We start from the raw sequence: 13,547 nt of genomic DNA on the forward strand, positions 1-13,547 counted from the left end.
CTGGCAGCCGGCACCTGCCCGGAGCCCCCACGCCGGGGGAGGCTGCGAGCGGGCGCCGGGCGCCACGTCCGCCCCCGCCGTTCCCCTCAGCGCCGCCCGCCGCCTCAGCGACTGGTTCCCGCCTCCTCAGGGCGCGCGCAGCCGCCCGTGCCGGCGGTGAGGCGGGGCCCCTTTAAGAGGCGGGGCCCCGCGGCGCCCTGTAGTGGCGTCACTGCGCGGCGGCGGGCGCGGGGCTCTTGTGCGGCGGCGGCGGGGCCGCGGTGTCCGCTCGCCATGGCCGACATGGAGGACCTCTTCGGCAGCGACGCTGAGTCGGGGGCCGAGCAGAAAGGTGCGGGCGCCGCGCTCCCCTTCCCCCCCCCCCAGCTCGGTGGCGCCCGGCGCGGCCCCGCTCCGCTCCTCTCAGCCGCGGCGGGCGGGGTCAGCGCTCGGCCCCCCGCGCCCTGCCCGGGCCGACGCGAGGGAACCCGGCGGCTGTGGGCGCCCTCCCTCGGGAGCGCCCCGCTGCGCCGCGGCTGGGGCTCTGCGCGCCCCCACACGGGGCGTCTGGGGCCGGGGGCGGTCGGGGCCCGGCGGTGCGGGAGGGGGGGGGGGCGGCGGTGAGCGCTGCCCGCAGCCCCCGGCTGAGCGCGGCACGTTTAACCGTGGGCCGGCTCGGAGCCGGTTGCAGCCGGGACCGTAACACAAGGCGTGTTGCCTCTTTGCCTCCCGCTGCCTGGAAAAGTTTCAGTCGTTGTCGGCATCTAAAGGAAAATAAGCGAATGCCTCCTGACTGGAGTCGTTTATATGCTCTTCAAACGCTCGCCAAATTTCTGTAAATTATTTTCCAAGGCAGATGTGCCTTTTTTTATTATTATAAAAATCATGTGCCTTATTTTTATTATTTAATCCTGCTGGGAACGGCGCTCCCAGCCTCAATTCGAGGGCACACCAGACAGCTGGCCTGGGTTAGAGGCTCTAGACTGCAGGTTCTCACAAGCCATACGTATATGTACTTACGTATTTTAAGCCCTCGCTAGTTCAAATTGTATTTACCTTTGTGTTGTCATTGTTTGGGGCTTTCTGTACAACTTCAGAATCTTACATAACAGGTTGTGTTTGAAACTTTGTGGCGTCCATAATTTTTCATTGTGTCTTTCACTGGCTGTGCCTTTATGAGTAGACATTTTATTTTATTGTTCTAGGTAACTTCTGTAGGTTTACAGTTCTCTGTAGGTTCTCTTTCTGGGTTTTGGGGTTGCTTTGAATTTTTTAGATATTTTTTTTTTAAGCAATGATCATCACATTACGGGCATCTGTGTAGGGACATCTTAACTCTTGGAAGGGTGGTGTTTGTTTTGCAGATTCCGATTCTGGATCCGAATCTGATTCTGATCAGGAGAATGCTGGCTCTGGTAGTAACGCTTCTGGAAGCGACAGTGACCAGGATGATGACAGAGAGGCAATAAAACCTAGTAATAAGGAGTTATTTGGAGATGATAGTGAGGATGAAGGGGCATCCCATCACACTGGGAGTGACAACCACTCTGAAAGATCCTACAATCACTCTGAAGCTTCAGGACATTCAGAGCATGAAGATAATGACCAGTCAGATGTGGACCAGCACAGTGTTTCAGAAGCTGCTCATGATGATGAGGAGGATGATCGTGGGCATGGGTCAGATGAAGGTAGTCATCATTCAGAGGGAGATGGTTCTGAGAAAGCGCATTCAGAGGATGAGAAGTGGGGCAAGGAGGACAAAAGTGATCAGTCAGACGATGAGGAGAGACAGCAGAACTCTGATGATGAGGAGAGACAGCAGAACTCTGATGATGAGGAGAAAGTGCAGAATTCTGATGAAGATGAAAGGCCACAGGTATCTGACGATGAGGAAAGACTCCAGAACTCAGACGAGGAGAAAATGCAGAACTCCGATGATGAGGAGAGGCCGCAGGTGTCAGATGAGGAGAAGATGCAGAACTCGGATGATGATGAAAGGGCCCAGCATTCTGACGAGGAGAAGATGCAGAACTCGGATGATGAGGAGAGGGCCCAGCACTCTGATGAGGAGGACCAAGAGCATAAATCTGGTAGGACTGAATATGGTAGTAATAATTTGCGTCTGGTTTGATTTCTCTTAACTTTTATTTATATTGGCCTGGAAAGATTCAAACTTCAGTGTAAAGGCATTAATCACATAGTTTTCAGCTGTAGTCATCTCGGTAATTTTTTTCATGCAGCACTCTTAAAATTCCTTTTCATCTGAATCAACTTACTAATAAAAAGGAATTTTAAAATACGTGGAACAAAGTTTTTAACTTACTGAGTATAATTATGCTCCTTACTAGAGTCTGCAAGGGGCAGCGATAGTGAAGATGAAGTTCTGCGAATGAAACGAAAGAAACCGATTGCATCAGATTCGGAAGTGGACAGTGATACAGAAGCACAGAAAGGTAAATGGTGGGGTTTTCGTTCATTTAATCCTCACCTTAAGCACACTGTTCATCTGCTACAGAACTTGGTAAAATTGATAGTGCTTGCTGTACAGTGCATGGAAGTCTGTAGTGCTATGGAGATAACAAAACAGCACGGCAAGTTTCCTTCATGTGAAACAGCACTTGCCTGTTCCTCTCATGTTTTTACTGAAAGATGTTAAGAAATGGTGGCTCCAGTCAGAGCAGCCCAGAGAACCTGTACTGGGTTTTGTGATGTTTAGCTGGCTGAGGAAGAGGTGTTTTCATCTGAGAAGCAAACCCTCCAAAATGTGTAATGAAGTTCCTGTTTACAGATATTTAAGTTGTTTACTTGAAGTAAAGGATGATCTTATACTCTTAATTCTTCTCTTGCCATTTTTCAACTAGATTCTGGTATTTGATAGACCCTTTCCAAGAAAACAAAGCTTAAAAATAAGGATATAGAATAAGGATAAGAAAATAATGTGTGCTTCAAACATTAGCATTTTTTAACCTTTGTAGGTGATTTTTAGTGGCAATAGAAGTGAAGAATGTCTTGATCTTTTTTTTTTTTTTTCTATGAATGTGCTTGCATGTAGGGGTGTGTGCATGCATGTATACCTGTGTTTTAAAATAGTAATTTTTCTGCTCAAGAGCACGCAGATGTCATGGATCTGTTTGGAGGTGCAGATGACATTTCCTCAGGGAGTGATGGAGAAGACAAGCCACCAACTCCAGGACAGCCCATTGTGAGTAGACTTGTCTTTTGGAATAATTAACATGCCATTCCACTCTGAAATGTAGAACGCTGATCAAGTTTGATAATATTTTAATTAAAAAAAAAAGTAAGGGCATTAAGTAAACATTACAGAGAATTTTGCCGTAGCTAAAAGAATTATTAAAGTTTTATACATAGCAATATCAGGTGGATTCATTTATCTGCCTTCCCACATCCCTGCTCCACTTCTTGTACTTGAAAGAAATACAATGAGTAACCTTGATTGGAGTTAATTAAAATACTAGTTCATAGCTGTCTTTGGTACCTTATTACAGCTCTTTGACAAATCTTTTCATTTTGAGTCTTGATGATAATATATAATTTATTATTTTTTAATCTGGGAAAAGTTGTCTCCCATTTACTCTGCAGTGCTTACCTGAAAACTGTATCTCAGCTCCTCTGCTGTTTCCTTACTGTGTTTGGTCTCTTGAGTTTGCACAGGTATTTGAAATAACCTTAAATGGCATATGGAAATGCTGAATTGAGTTGCTTTCACTGAAAATGTGCAAGTTCCTCTACCCAGAGCTTCCTGATCTGTCTCTGTGCATATGGGTGACATTTCTTTAGGCAAAATTGTCCTTGTTTCATCTGAGATAGAATTAATTTTCTTTTCAGTGGCTGGTACAATGCTGTGTTTTGGATTTAGTAAGAGAATAATATTGCTAACACACTGATGTTGTCAATTTTTGCTGGGTAATGTTTATGCTAAATCAAGGGCTTTTCAGTTTCTTAGGCCCTGCCAGTGAGGGGGGCCTGGGAAACTGGGAGGGGACACAGCCAGGCCATCTGACCCAAACTAGCCGGAGGGATATTACATACCATAGAACATCACGCTCGGTATATAAACTGGGGCGGGGGTGTTGGCTGGGGCTGTCAATCACTGCTTGGGGGCTGACTGGGCATCAGTCAGCGAGTGGTGAGCATATGTATTGCGCATAACTTGGGGTTTATTCCCCTCTCTCTCCTTTTCATTACAATTGTTATTATTTTATTTTATTTCAATTATTAAATTGTTCTTCACTCAACCCATGGATTTTACTTTTATCCTGATTCTTTTCCCAGTCCTGCTGGGGGCAGGGGGGAGTCAACAAGCTGCTGTGTGGTACTTAGTTGCCAGCTGGGGTTGAACCACGAGAAAAATTCAACTGCTTGTTAGAGCAACATTAGCTAGGCAGACTTTTTTAACTTATACTCCTACTCTCCTTTTTTTCATTAGGATGAGAATGGACTGAGTCAAGAACAGCAGGAAGAAGAGCCTATTCCAGAGACTAGAATTGAGGTAGAAATACCAAAAGTAAACACAGACTTGGGTAATGATTTGTATTTTGTGAAGCTGCCGAACTTCCTTAGCGTGGAGCCCAGGTAATTGCACATTAAATACATGATTGATAAGGTTTTTTAGTGTTTCCCCTATATTGCTTTGGTTTTAGTAACACAAATACATTGGCCATATTTAAAATGTCTGACATTAAGATGCACACTTTTAGTTATCATCAGTCAGTAATATCTATTGTTGTTATATAATAAAGTGCTGAGAATTTTTCTTGTGAGCTTCGGTTTCAGCTCGATTTGTTTTCAAAAAACAGACAAAAATATGGTTTAATTGAAAGCATGTGCTATCAGTTGAATTTTAAATACAGGTTCAGGCTCAGAGGTGTGAAAGCCAAATACACAAGATCTTTATGCACTTTTGAGTGATAAAAACATCATTTTGAATTTCAGAATAAGCCCTTTTTTATTTGTGTGTGCTAAATGTACTAACTATGAAGGGGCTGATTATTCATTTTGCTGTTTACCTATTCCAAGCTAAAGAATTTTTCAGGAGCTCATAAGGAGAAACAAAATAAATTATTAGAATTGTTTGCGATGTTGGGTTTGGTGCTTATGCCCACCTTCAGCACTTCTAGCAAACTGCAGTTAAATCCATCTCTTTTTGTTAAGCAACTTTATTGCATTGTTTAATAGGTGGCTTGTTAGCTGGCAATGTAGCATTGATTCTGTTAGACATTGATTAAATCATTCTTCCTGGCTTTCATGCTAGACACTGATTCAGGAGAGAACTGTTAAGCATCTGGCTAGTGGCTGTAATCAGTGAGACAAGTCTGTGGGTCAGACAGGCCTGAAAATAGAATTGTGCAGTAGCAGGGGCTGTTTATCACTTCTTCCCCTTGCAGCAGCCTGGAAGCCATTAGGAAGGAAGCTAGTGTATGGCATTCCCCCACTCACTCCCACCCCACTTGTCAGGTTTTTTTTGAAGGAAAAGAAGACAATATGTCATCTTCCTTTCCCTTTGGTTCGTTTTGAGATTCAAATAAAAAAAATTACAAAGATTGTGCTCTTAGAAAATCCCTAATTCACCACATCTATAAGATGGGGGTTTTCTTTTTATTTTCTCTGTATAGTATTGTATATATTTTGTTCCAGACTTAACCCTGACCTCATCATCCTGATACTAAGGAGACAGTATTTTGTGAGGCAAACTTGCTTGCTTTAGCTAGAGTAATTTATAGGGTCTGAAGTGGTGGCTGTAATTGATGGTAATGAAGACATTTGCGTAGGCCTCCTGTGGTGTAGAATCAATGCAGTAAATTGCATGACTGCAGAAGTGGAGGTCTCACTCACAGCTGCAGTGCCTGTTGTGTACAGCGTATAATTTCAACCTTTCAAGCACCTGTTACTTTGCACAACTCTAGAATAGTCTGGATTGATTTTTAGAAGAATAAAGACTGTATTATATAATTTATTGCAGACCTTTTGATCCTCAGTATTACGAAGATGAATTTGAAGATGAGGAGATGCTTGATGAAGAGGGTAGAACTAGGTTAAAACTCAAGGTATAATGTTAATTTCCCTTTTCTCTTTTACACTCACCTAGCCACATTTCTTCAAAGTCAGCTTCAGGTGTTTTAAGTTATGGTTCAGATTATGAAAGTGTGGACCAGTTCAGCACTGAGGAAAGTTGATCCATTTTAGTAGTAAATTTTGAAAAAACTTGACAGCTGTATTTCACCTATAAAAGCAATACCTTTCACTTTAATTTCTTTGCATCATGCAGCAAATTATCTAGCCTTTCTAATTGTAATTCTTGACCCATATAGAGTATATTTTATCATGGCATTCCCTACTATGAGTTAGAAACTAAGTGTTCTGATTTTTTTTTTTTTCCCCACAGGTAGAAAACACAATACGGTGGCGGATGCGACGAGATGAGGAAGGGAATGAGATCAGAGAAAGTAATGCGCGGATAGTCAAGTGGTCAGACGGAAGGTTAGTTTGGACTTTTTGCTGTTGAAAGAATACAGTTGTTCTTACAGTGAAGTGCCGTGGTGCGCAAAATTGGAAGGTCAACAAACTTTGATGTCAGTTCTGCACAGCAGAAATTAGTTTAGCCTCAGTGCTTTGAAAATTTTACGCTCTGCTTAGTTTGGATTGAAATATGATTATTGGCTGTATATAAAAAGGAAACATGAAGGCTTTCTGCATTCAGAAATGAGGCAAAAAATAGACTGTAGTGGCTTTATCAAATAACTGATATATGAATCTCTTTTAAGCATGTCTCTCCACTTGGGCAATGAGGTCTTTGATGTGTACAAGGCGCCACTACAGGGAGATCACAACCATCTGTTTATCAGACAAGGGACAGGTCTGCAAGGACAGGCTGTTTTCAAGACAAAGTTAACCTTCAGGTAAACATGCTATTCTGTCTCAAATGTTGAAACTACTTTTGCAATTAAGTATTGTAACTAGAGATACCAGTTCATAAATAAGCCTTCAATGCTTAACTGTTCAATAAGAATACACTGTTTTCCAAAGTCAGTCTTTTGGTAACATTTGTCCTAAATTCGGTGTCCCAGTTTGAAAGGTTAACGTGCCATTCACTGCAGTATGTGGGCTACGTGTATTTTTTAATATCTATTTTAATTTGCATTTTTAAGTGCAAGTCCTTGTCTGAATCAGAAAGAATATTAATATTCCCTGAAATTAAATCTTTCTTCTGATACATGGTTGCTGTCAAGGTGATGACTTCATCTTGGGCTATTGATGTAAAATGAGAGGATGATTATTTGGGCTGATAATGGACTGCAGATGGTTTACTGAGAGAGGAATTGATGTCTCCAGTAGCTGTTACAATGCACATAAATAAATAAAAGGATGATGCTTTTACTTTGGTGCAGATGAATCTTCGAAATTTTAAGTGTGCTGGCCCTACCATTGTCCTTCAAAAATGGCTGTGTTCCTTGTAGAAGTATTTAACCCATAACGATTTTTTGACAGGCCACACTCTACGGACAGTGCCACTCACAGGAAGATGACTCTGTCTCTGGCAGATAGATGTTCAAAGACCCAGAAAATTCGTATTTTGCCAATGGCAGGTCGTGATCCAGAGTCTCAGCGCACAGAAATGATTAAGGTATTGTGGCATGGAACTCCCTTACCTGCTGATTTGATCTAGAAAATCACAACTGTCATTTAGCTGAACATTTCTGAACACTTTATGACTTCATGAAAAACAGAGTGTATTTTGGAGTTGTTAGCCATGGATGATGCAGTTTGCTTAACCTTACAGATTGCAGAAAAATCAGAATGTGTACAGTCTTTACACTGCTGTGAAGTTATTTCAAAAGTTACAGTAGAATACAAGGTGCTCTTGAGCTGGTTTGGGGTTTTTTCCCCTCAATCTTTATATATTGCTTCTTTCTTTGGACAGAAAGAAGAGGAGAGATTAAGAGCCTCCATTCGAAGAGAATCTCAACAGCGAAGAATGCGGGAGAAGCAGCATCAGCGTGGTCTGAGTGCAAATTATTTAGAACCCGATCGCTATGATGAAGAGGATGAGGGAGATGATGCAATCAGTCTAGCAGCTATCAAAAACAGATACAAAGGTGGCATCAGAGGTAATAATAAACCTTAAGAGCATGTAAGCAGGGCCTGTGTGATTTACATGGATTAATTCCACAGGAGCGTCCTGATAAAGTTGTATTTTGCCAGTTTATTTGATACCTGAGGAGACATGAATTCAGTTTGTGTAAGTATTCTGTTTATTTGGGGGTTAGATTCTGCCAGCTTTTTGTGGGGCTAAATGTAAGAGATTTATTTTTAATACTCCTTCTTCATCACCAATTTCAGATTAAAGGTAAATATTTGTCTTTCCGTTTTTCTCTGTAGAGGAACGTGCTAGAATCTACTCTTCTGACAGTGATGAAGGCTCAGATGAAGATAAAACGCAAAGACTACTTAAGGCAAAGAAACTTACTAGTGATGAGGTAGGAAAAGAATTTTGTTCTTAAGCTACTTATTTTCAGTCCGGAACATTTACTGCACTAGATCTAGTTCTTAAAGCTGAGACTTTTATAGTTTCACTTATGCGGTGTTGAATGTATTATTTGATTTGGCACGCTTTCCATGGTAATTATTCACCAATTTCTTATACACTGCATTAGTTCATAGACCAGAGCAATTACCAAAGGAGGTCACTATTTTTATTGCTGATTTAAAGATGGAAAAAATTATGCAAAGTTACGTAAAATTGTTTTACCAAAATTATGCAATGAGTAAGAAGACTTGATATCAGAATCCTAGTGCAGTGCTGTCTCCTACCCTACGTGGTCCTTTCTTGTTTATTATGGAAATAGCAAAAGCATTTTCACATAGTATTTCTGCTATTTTTAAACAGAATAGTTAAAAAATAGTATTAAAAATAGTTAGTGTGTTGCTAAATAGACATTATCCATCACCTAAGTATCATCCTAAACATCTAGGCCATGATCAATTTAACTATTAGCTGCAGCAGTAGTGCTGTTTCCTCATCTAAAATTGTGTTTTATTGGTTTGTAATCTGTCACTGCTGGGTATAAGCAAATGAATCTTTGTGCATATCATGTCTTGAGGTTTAGTTTGTTTCAAGAAATGTCGCTTCTGATACTGATACAGCACTGCAGTGTAACGCTTCTCAAAATTGACAGATATCGTTTCTGAAATTAAAACTTAACTGTTTTCACCCAGCGGTGGAAGTGGAAACAGGAAGTATATGGACTGTGTCCTGTATCAGCTGCCCGTGTCGTCTGTTTTCCTGACTCTTGCTCCTCATTGTAAAATGCTTCTGAGGTCAAGAGCCATAGGGCGTTTACTGTGTACCTTGGGAGGCTGGAAGGAGAGGGAGTTTTGGAATTCATGACAAATGGCAATTGGCACTGGGCTTTGTGGCTTCCCACTGCCCCGTTCAAGAGGGAATTGGGTTGGGTCATGTGTTTGGCCTCCTTGGTTTTGGTAGCCCACGAGTTTGCTTGCTTTCAGACATCACCACTTCTCCATTGCTGTCATCTTCTGTTGATTAGTGGAGCGCAGCCCTGAGCTGCAGCTGTGCTTGCATTTTTCTCAAGCCAAACATGGCTTGGGAGTGGTAGTTTGGACACACCTGAGCTCTGCTGATAGTCACCTTCACTTATGTAGCAGAATAATAAATACAAACTAACTTAGCTTAATAAATGTTCTTACTACTACCTTGTAAGTTATGAGAGATGTTTTTACACTGGCATGCTAGTTTGATTATAATCTTCCTGTCCTGTTTCACTGTGAGCTATATTTAAAAGTTTATGCGTAGAATATCATGCAGAAGTTTGGAAAAGCAAGTCTGAGTAGCTCTGTGTAAGCTTATGGAATATTTTTTAAAGCTTTATGTCACCATTTCCTTTAAGAGATTATTTTAATTGTTTAAATTATTTCAACTATTGCCCTAAGATTTCTTTCAGTTGATTTCCTGCAGTCATATCTAGTGTGCTACTCTAATAGCTGGTGAAGTGCCTGGAATCTTCTTGAATTTTAGAGGCTTCCATAATAAAACATCCTTTTCTTCTTAAAAGAGTAGTTTTGCAGCGTAGCTCATTATGTGTCCTTCTATTGAATGAATGCCCGTCAGAATTCCATAAGCAGAGCTGCTGAAATTCCAAACTTGTGTTTAAATGACCGATAGAGGACCTAGTTCTCAGTATGACACATAACCTCTATACTGTAAGAAATACTAATTTTTGAAGGAGTAAGTTTGCTTTCATTTGCGTTTCTATATTGTGCTTCCTGCAAACATCTGGGGAGGCACAGCTAATTTCCCAGCCTTTTGGATGCTTGCTGCATTCTGAATGCACATTGCTGCTGCTGACACTGCTCTTCTGACACTGCCAGCTGAGTATTTGCACTAAGAGGCATTGTAATATGAGGCAGGAGTAAAAATTAAGTTTTTCTTTTAAAGACATAGATTCTGGCTTTTTATTATATGTTGAGGACAGTCTAATATTTCAGAAAATACGACAGTAATCCTGGAGACAGCCATAGTGAGGCACGTAGACAAAACTGTAGTTTTATGAACTCTTCGTGTTTGTTGGTAAAAATTTGTTTATTTTTAAGACACTACTGGTTGCTGGTTTGTGATACAGCAGTGTCAGGATTTTGCAATTCCGGTCTCTCAGAAGAAAAGGTCTAGTCAACAGCATTTCTCTGCCGCTCGAGGAACAATAGCCTCCATTTTAAAATTACATGGCTTAAAGGTAATACTGCCACCAGGGCCACGGAGGGGTGCTACAGTATTACAAAAAAGCCCAGTGATGCCTAACCGCTTACTTTCAGTCACCCCATAGGAAGTATGGCATCTGTAATATGGATCTGCATATGTGAAACACGGACTTCATTGTACACAGGCGTGCGTTTGTGTGCCATCAGTCAACAACACAGCATAAATCTTTGTCCCGATAACAATGTTACCATTACTGAAAACGTCAGTCTATTATTAGCACACTGTAGCACACCGCATTGCACATAGTTTTACTGTTACTGTAGGTAATGGGGATGTTCTGCTAAACAGGAAGATGAATCATTTAACGATAGCCCTGCTAGATTACGGGAGATTGCTTGTTCTGAGGAAGAAGCTATCATTGAGATTCCCACCCCTACTAATTTCTGGTTTCCACGTTTAGAATTTCTTCCTAACTTGAGATGCTCGCTGTACTAACTAATATGTCAATGTAGAATCCGATGCTTTGAATAAAAACCTACTCATTAGACTTCTGAAACTCTTAATAATTTGTGAACATCCTGAAACTCTAAACTCTGAAAATTTGCTGCTTCTTAAAACCCCAATGTGTTGCTTTAAAAAAAAAAAAATCTGAACCCACAACCCTTCCCCCCCAAAAAACAAAACCAACAAATGGAAGAAAGGATGAAATTACTTAGGCCTCAAGGGTATTTTTAAAGATACTCTTCTTTTTAAATAATAATTGACAGCTTGTTCTTCATGTCAGAATTGACGAGTTTTGCGTTAACAACTAGTGATTTGTAGTGTGATTAAACATTTTGCGTTAACAACTAGTGATTTGTAGTGTGATTAAACATTTTCAGAGCGTTTTGATTTAAAATGCTGTTTGGAAAGATAATTTAAACTGAACTGGTGTAAATGCACATGGAATAGACATCCACTTGTTGACTCTATATGTAGGTGCTAAAAAATGGGCATCCAGCCTATAAAAATCATTATGGTGTTGCTTGCAAACAGGTAATTAACTCAGCGGCTTGAGTTCCTTTTGACCATGTCTTTGAAACCTCCTGAACAAATAAACTGTGGTGTTAAGTCTTAGTACTAGTGGTTTCTCATCAGTCTTTTTCCTTTATGCCGGAGAGTGGTTTAGTTTGGCTTGTTTTTTTAAATGAACAAACAAACAAAATACCTACCCGCTTACTGAATTTCTTTGTTGCTTCAGTAGCTCTAGTTTAGGGTGTCAGTAGTCTGAAAACTTAGCAGAGCTGCAAGGCTGCCTGAAGGGAAAGCTGCTGCATGGTGAAGATTTCTCTGCAAATTCTAGGAATTATGTGTGCTCATAAGAGTTGCTGAGGATGATATTGCACATGCCATAAATCCAGATTAAGACATAAATTACTTTCATGCCTTAGTTCAGTTTGAAGCAGATATGGTTGCACGTTCATTGAGGTGAGCGGAGCTGCAGCTGTGTTACAGACCCTCTCAGGCTGGGGTTTGAGACTGCTGGCAATGTTGACCGAACTTAAAGTGCAGATACATAAGCAGTCCTGCATCACAGGAGCACAAAATGGGACAAGTAGAACTAATAATTTTGCTTTTCTTACCAGAAAGACTTGGAGGTCTTTTTGTTGTTCTTCTGAGTGTTTTACTTTACCTTGAAGTATGTTGGTTTATTTTTGTCCTTTTTTTGCTTTTAAGGAGGGTGAACCTTCTGGAAAGAGAAAAGCAGAGGATGATGACAAAGCAAGTAAGAAGCATAAGAAATATGTGATCAGCGATGAAGAAGAAGATGACGATGATTAATATTAAGGAAGTACAAAAGTTGATTTTTTTTATATATATATTTATATATATATTGTACAGTTCTCTTAGAGCAAAAATGTAAGTAACCATAATGGGGTTATTTTGATAAAGAAAAATTCCATTGAAGTCTGCATTTCTGGTGTGAATAAAGTTTTTTTTTGACTTCCTTTTACTTCTTAAGATTTTTCTTACTGCAGCAACTGTTGCACCAGGGATTATCACAGTGCCATTTTTTTATCTTGCACAGTACATTTCAGTTTTGAGAACTGTAGCAACTAGTTATCCAAGTGGATTAATGAGTGCTTTTTACCAAGTTCATTAGGAGGAACCATTCTAATCTTTACAGAATGCTTAAATGATATTTGACTGGCAAGGGTATGGCAGTTTAGCATAACAGTATGGAAAAGCTGGAAGAACATATGAGTGGTACAATACAGTTCTGGGGTTTTTTGGATTTTCCTTATTTCCTGATGACTGTGGACTGTACATTACTATGCTGGTATATTTTGATGACTGAAAGTATTTATCATGTTTGAGTAAACTGAAGTTCCTGCAGTTAGAACAGTTAAGTAATTGCATAAGACATTTATTTTTCATGCATTGAAGCCTAGAATGAAAATCGACATCTTGCCTGAGTGTTAATAACAACAATAATAATTATTATTGGCACATGCTAGTGATGTAAATGTCAGAGTAAAAGCACTTACTTAAAACAAAACTCAGACATTTCTGCCAGCAGAGATGAAAGTCTCCTTTAAAAGGTGAGATGAACCACAATGCCAAAAATAGGTGGTTTATAATCCTATATAATCCTTATGGTGCTATTTCCTATTGTTCCTGGTTGGGTTTGTGTGTAGGTTTGTTTAGCTGGGAAGTCACTGGAGAATGTTCTGGACAGAATCATTGCTGCTTTGCCACTGTTTCTGAACACCTTATTTGATGATACAATACCGGTTGTAAAGTGGAGAAAGGCTAGAAGAAATACCTGAACTTTTCCACGCTTTGTTTCCAG

The 13,547-nt window shown here is 40.5% G+C and overlaps 1 protein-coding gene across 2 annotated transcripts; it reads left to right on the forward strand.

The window, feature by feature from the left end:
• The first annotated feature begins 212 nt into the window (after positions 1–212).
• Positions 213–12,701, forward strand: LEO1 (LEO1 homolog, Paf1/RNA polymerase II complex component). Of its 2 annotated transcripts, none has more exons than XM_040601147.1 (12): positions 213–331; positions 1,344–2,069; positions 2,328–2,432; positions 3,087–3,181; positions 4,427–4,572; positions 5,960–6,044; positions 6,383–6,477; positions 6,762–6,896; positions 7,486–7,621; positions 7,919–8,105; positions 8,377–8,474; positions 12,431–12,701. In XM_040601147.1, exons 1-12 carry the CDS (start codon positions 274–276, stop codon positions 12,533–12,535), a joined length of 1,971 nt encoding a protein of 656 aa, XP_040457081.1. In that variant the 5' UTR covers positions 213–273; the 3' UTR covers positions 12,536–12,701. The 2 variants fall into 2 exon arrangements, with proteins under 2 accessions (XP_040457081.1, XP_040457082.1); XM_040601148.1 differs by having other exon boundaries at positions 8,377–8,473; positions 12,434–12,503.
• Positions 12,702–13,547: the final 846 nt, after the last annotated feature.

Source organism: Falco naumanni, chromosome 7 (assembly GCF_017639655.2).
Source record: "Falco naumanni isolate bFalNau1 chromosome 7, bFalNau1.pat, whole genome shotgun sequence".
NCBI classification, from domain to species: Eukaryota; Metazoa; Chordata; class Aves; order Falconiformes; family Falconidae; genus Falco; species Falco naumanni.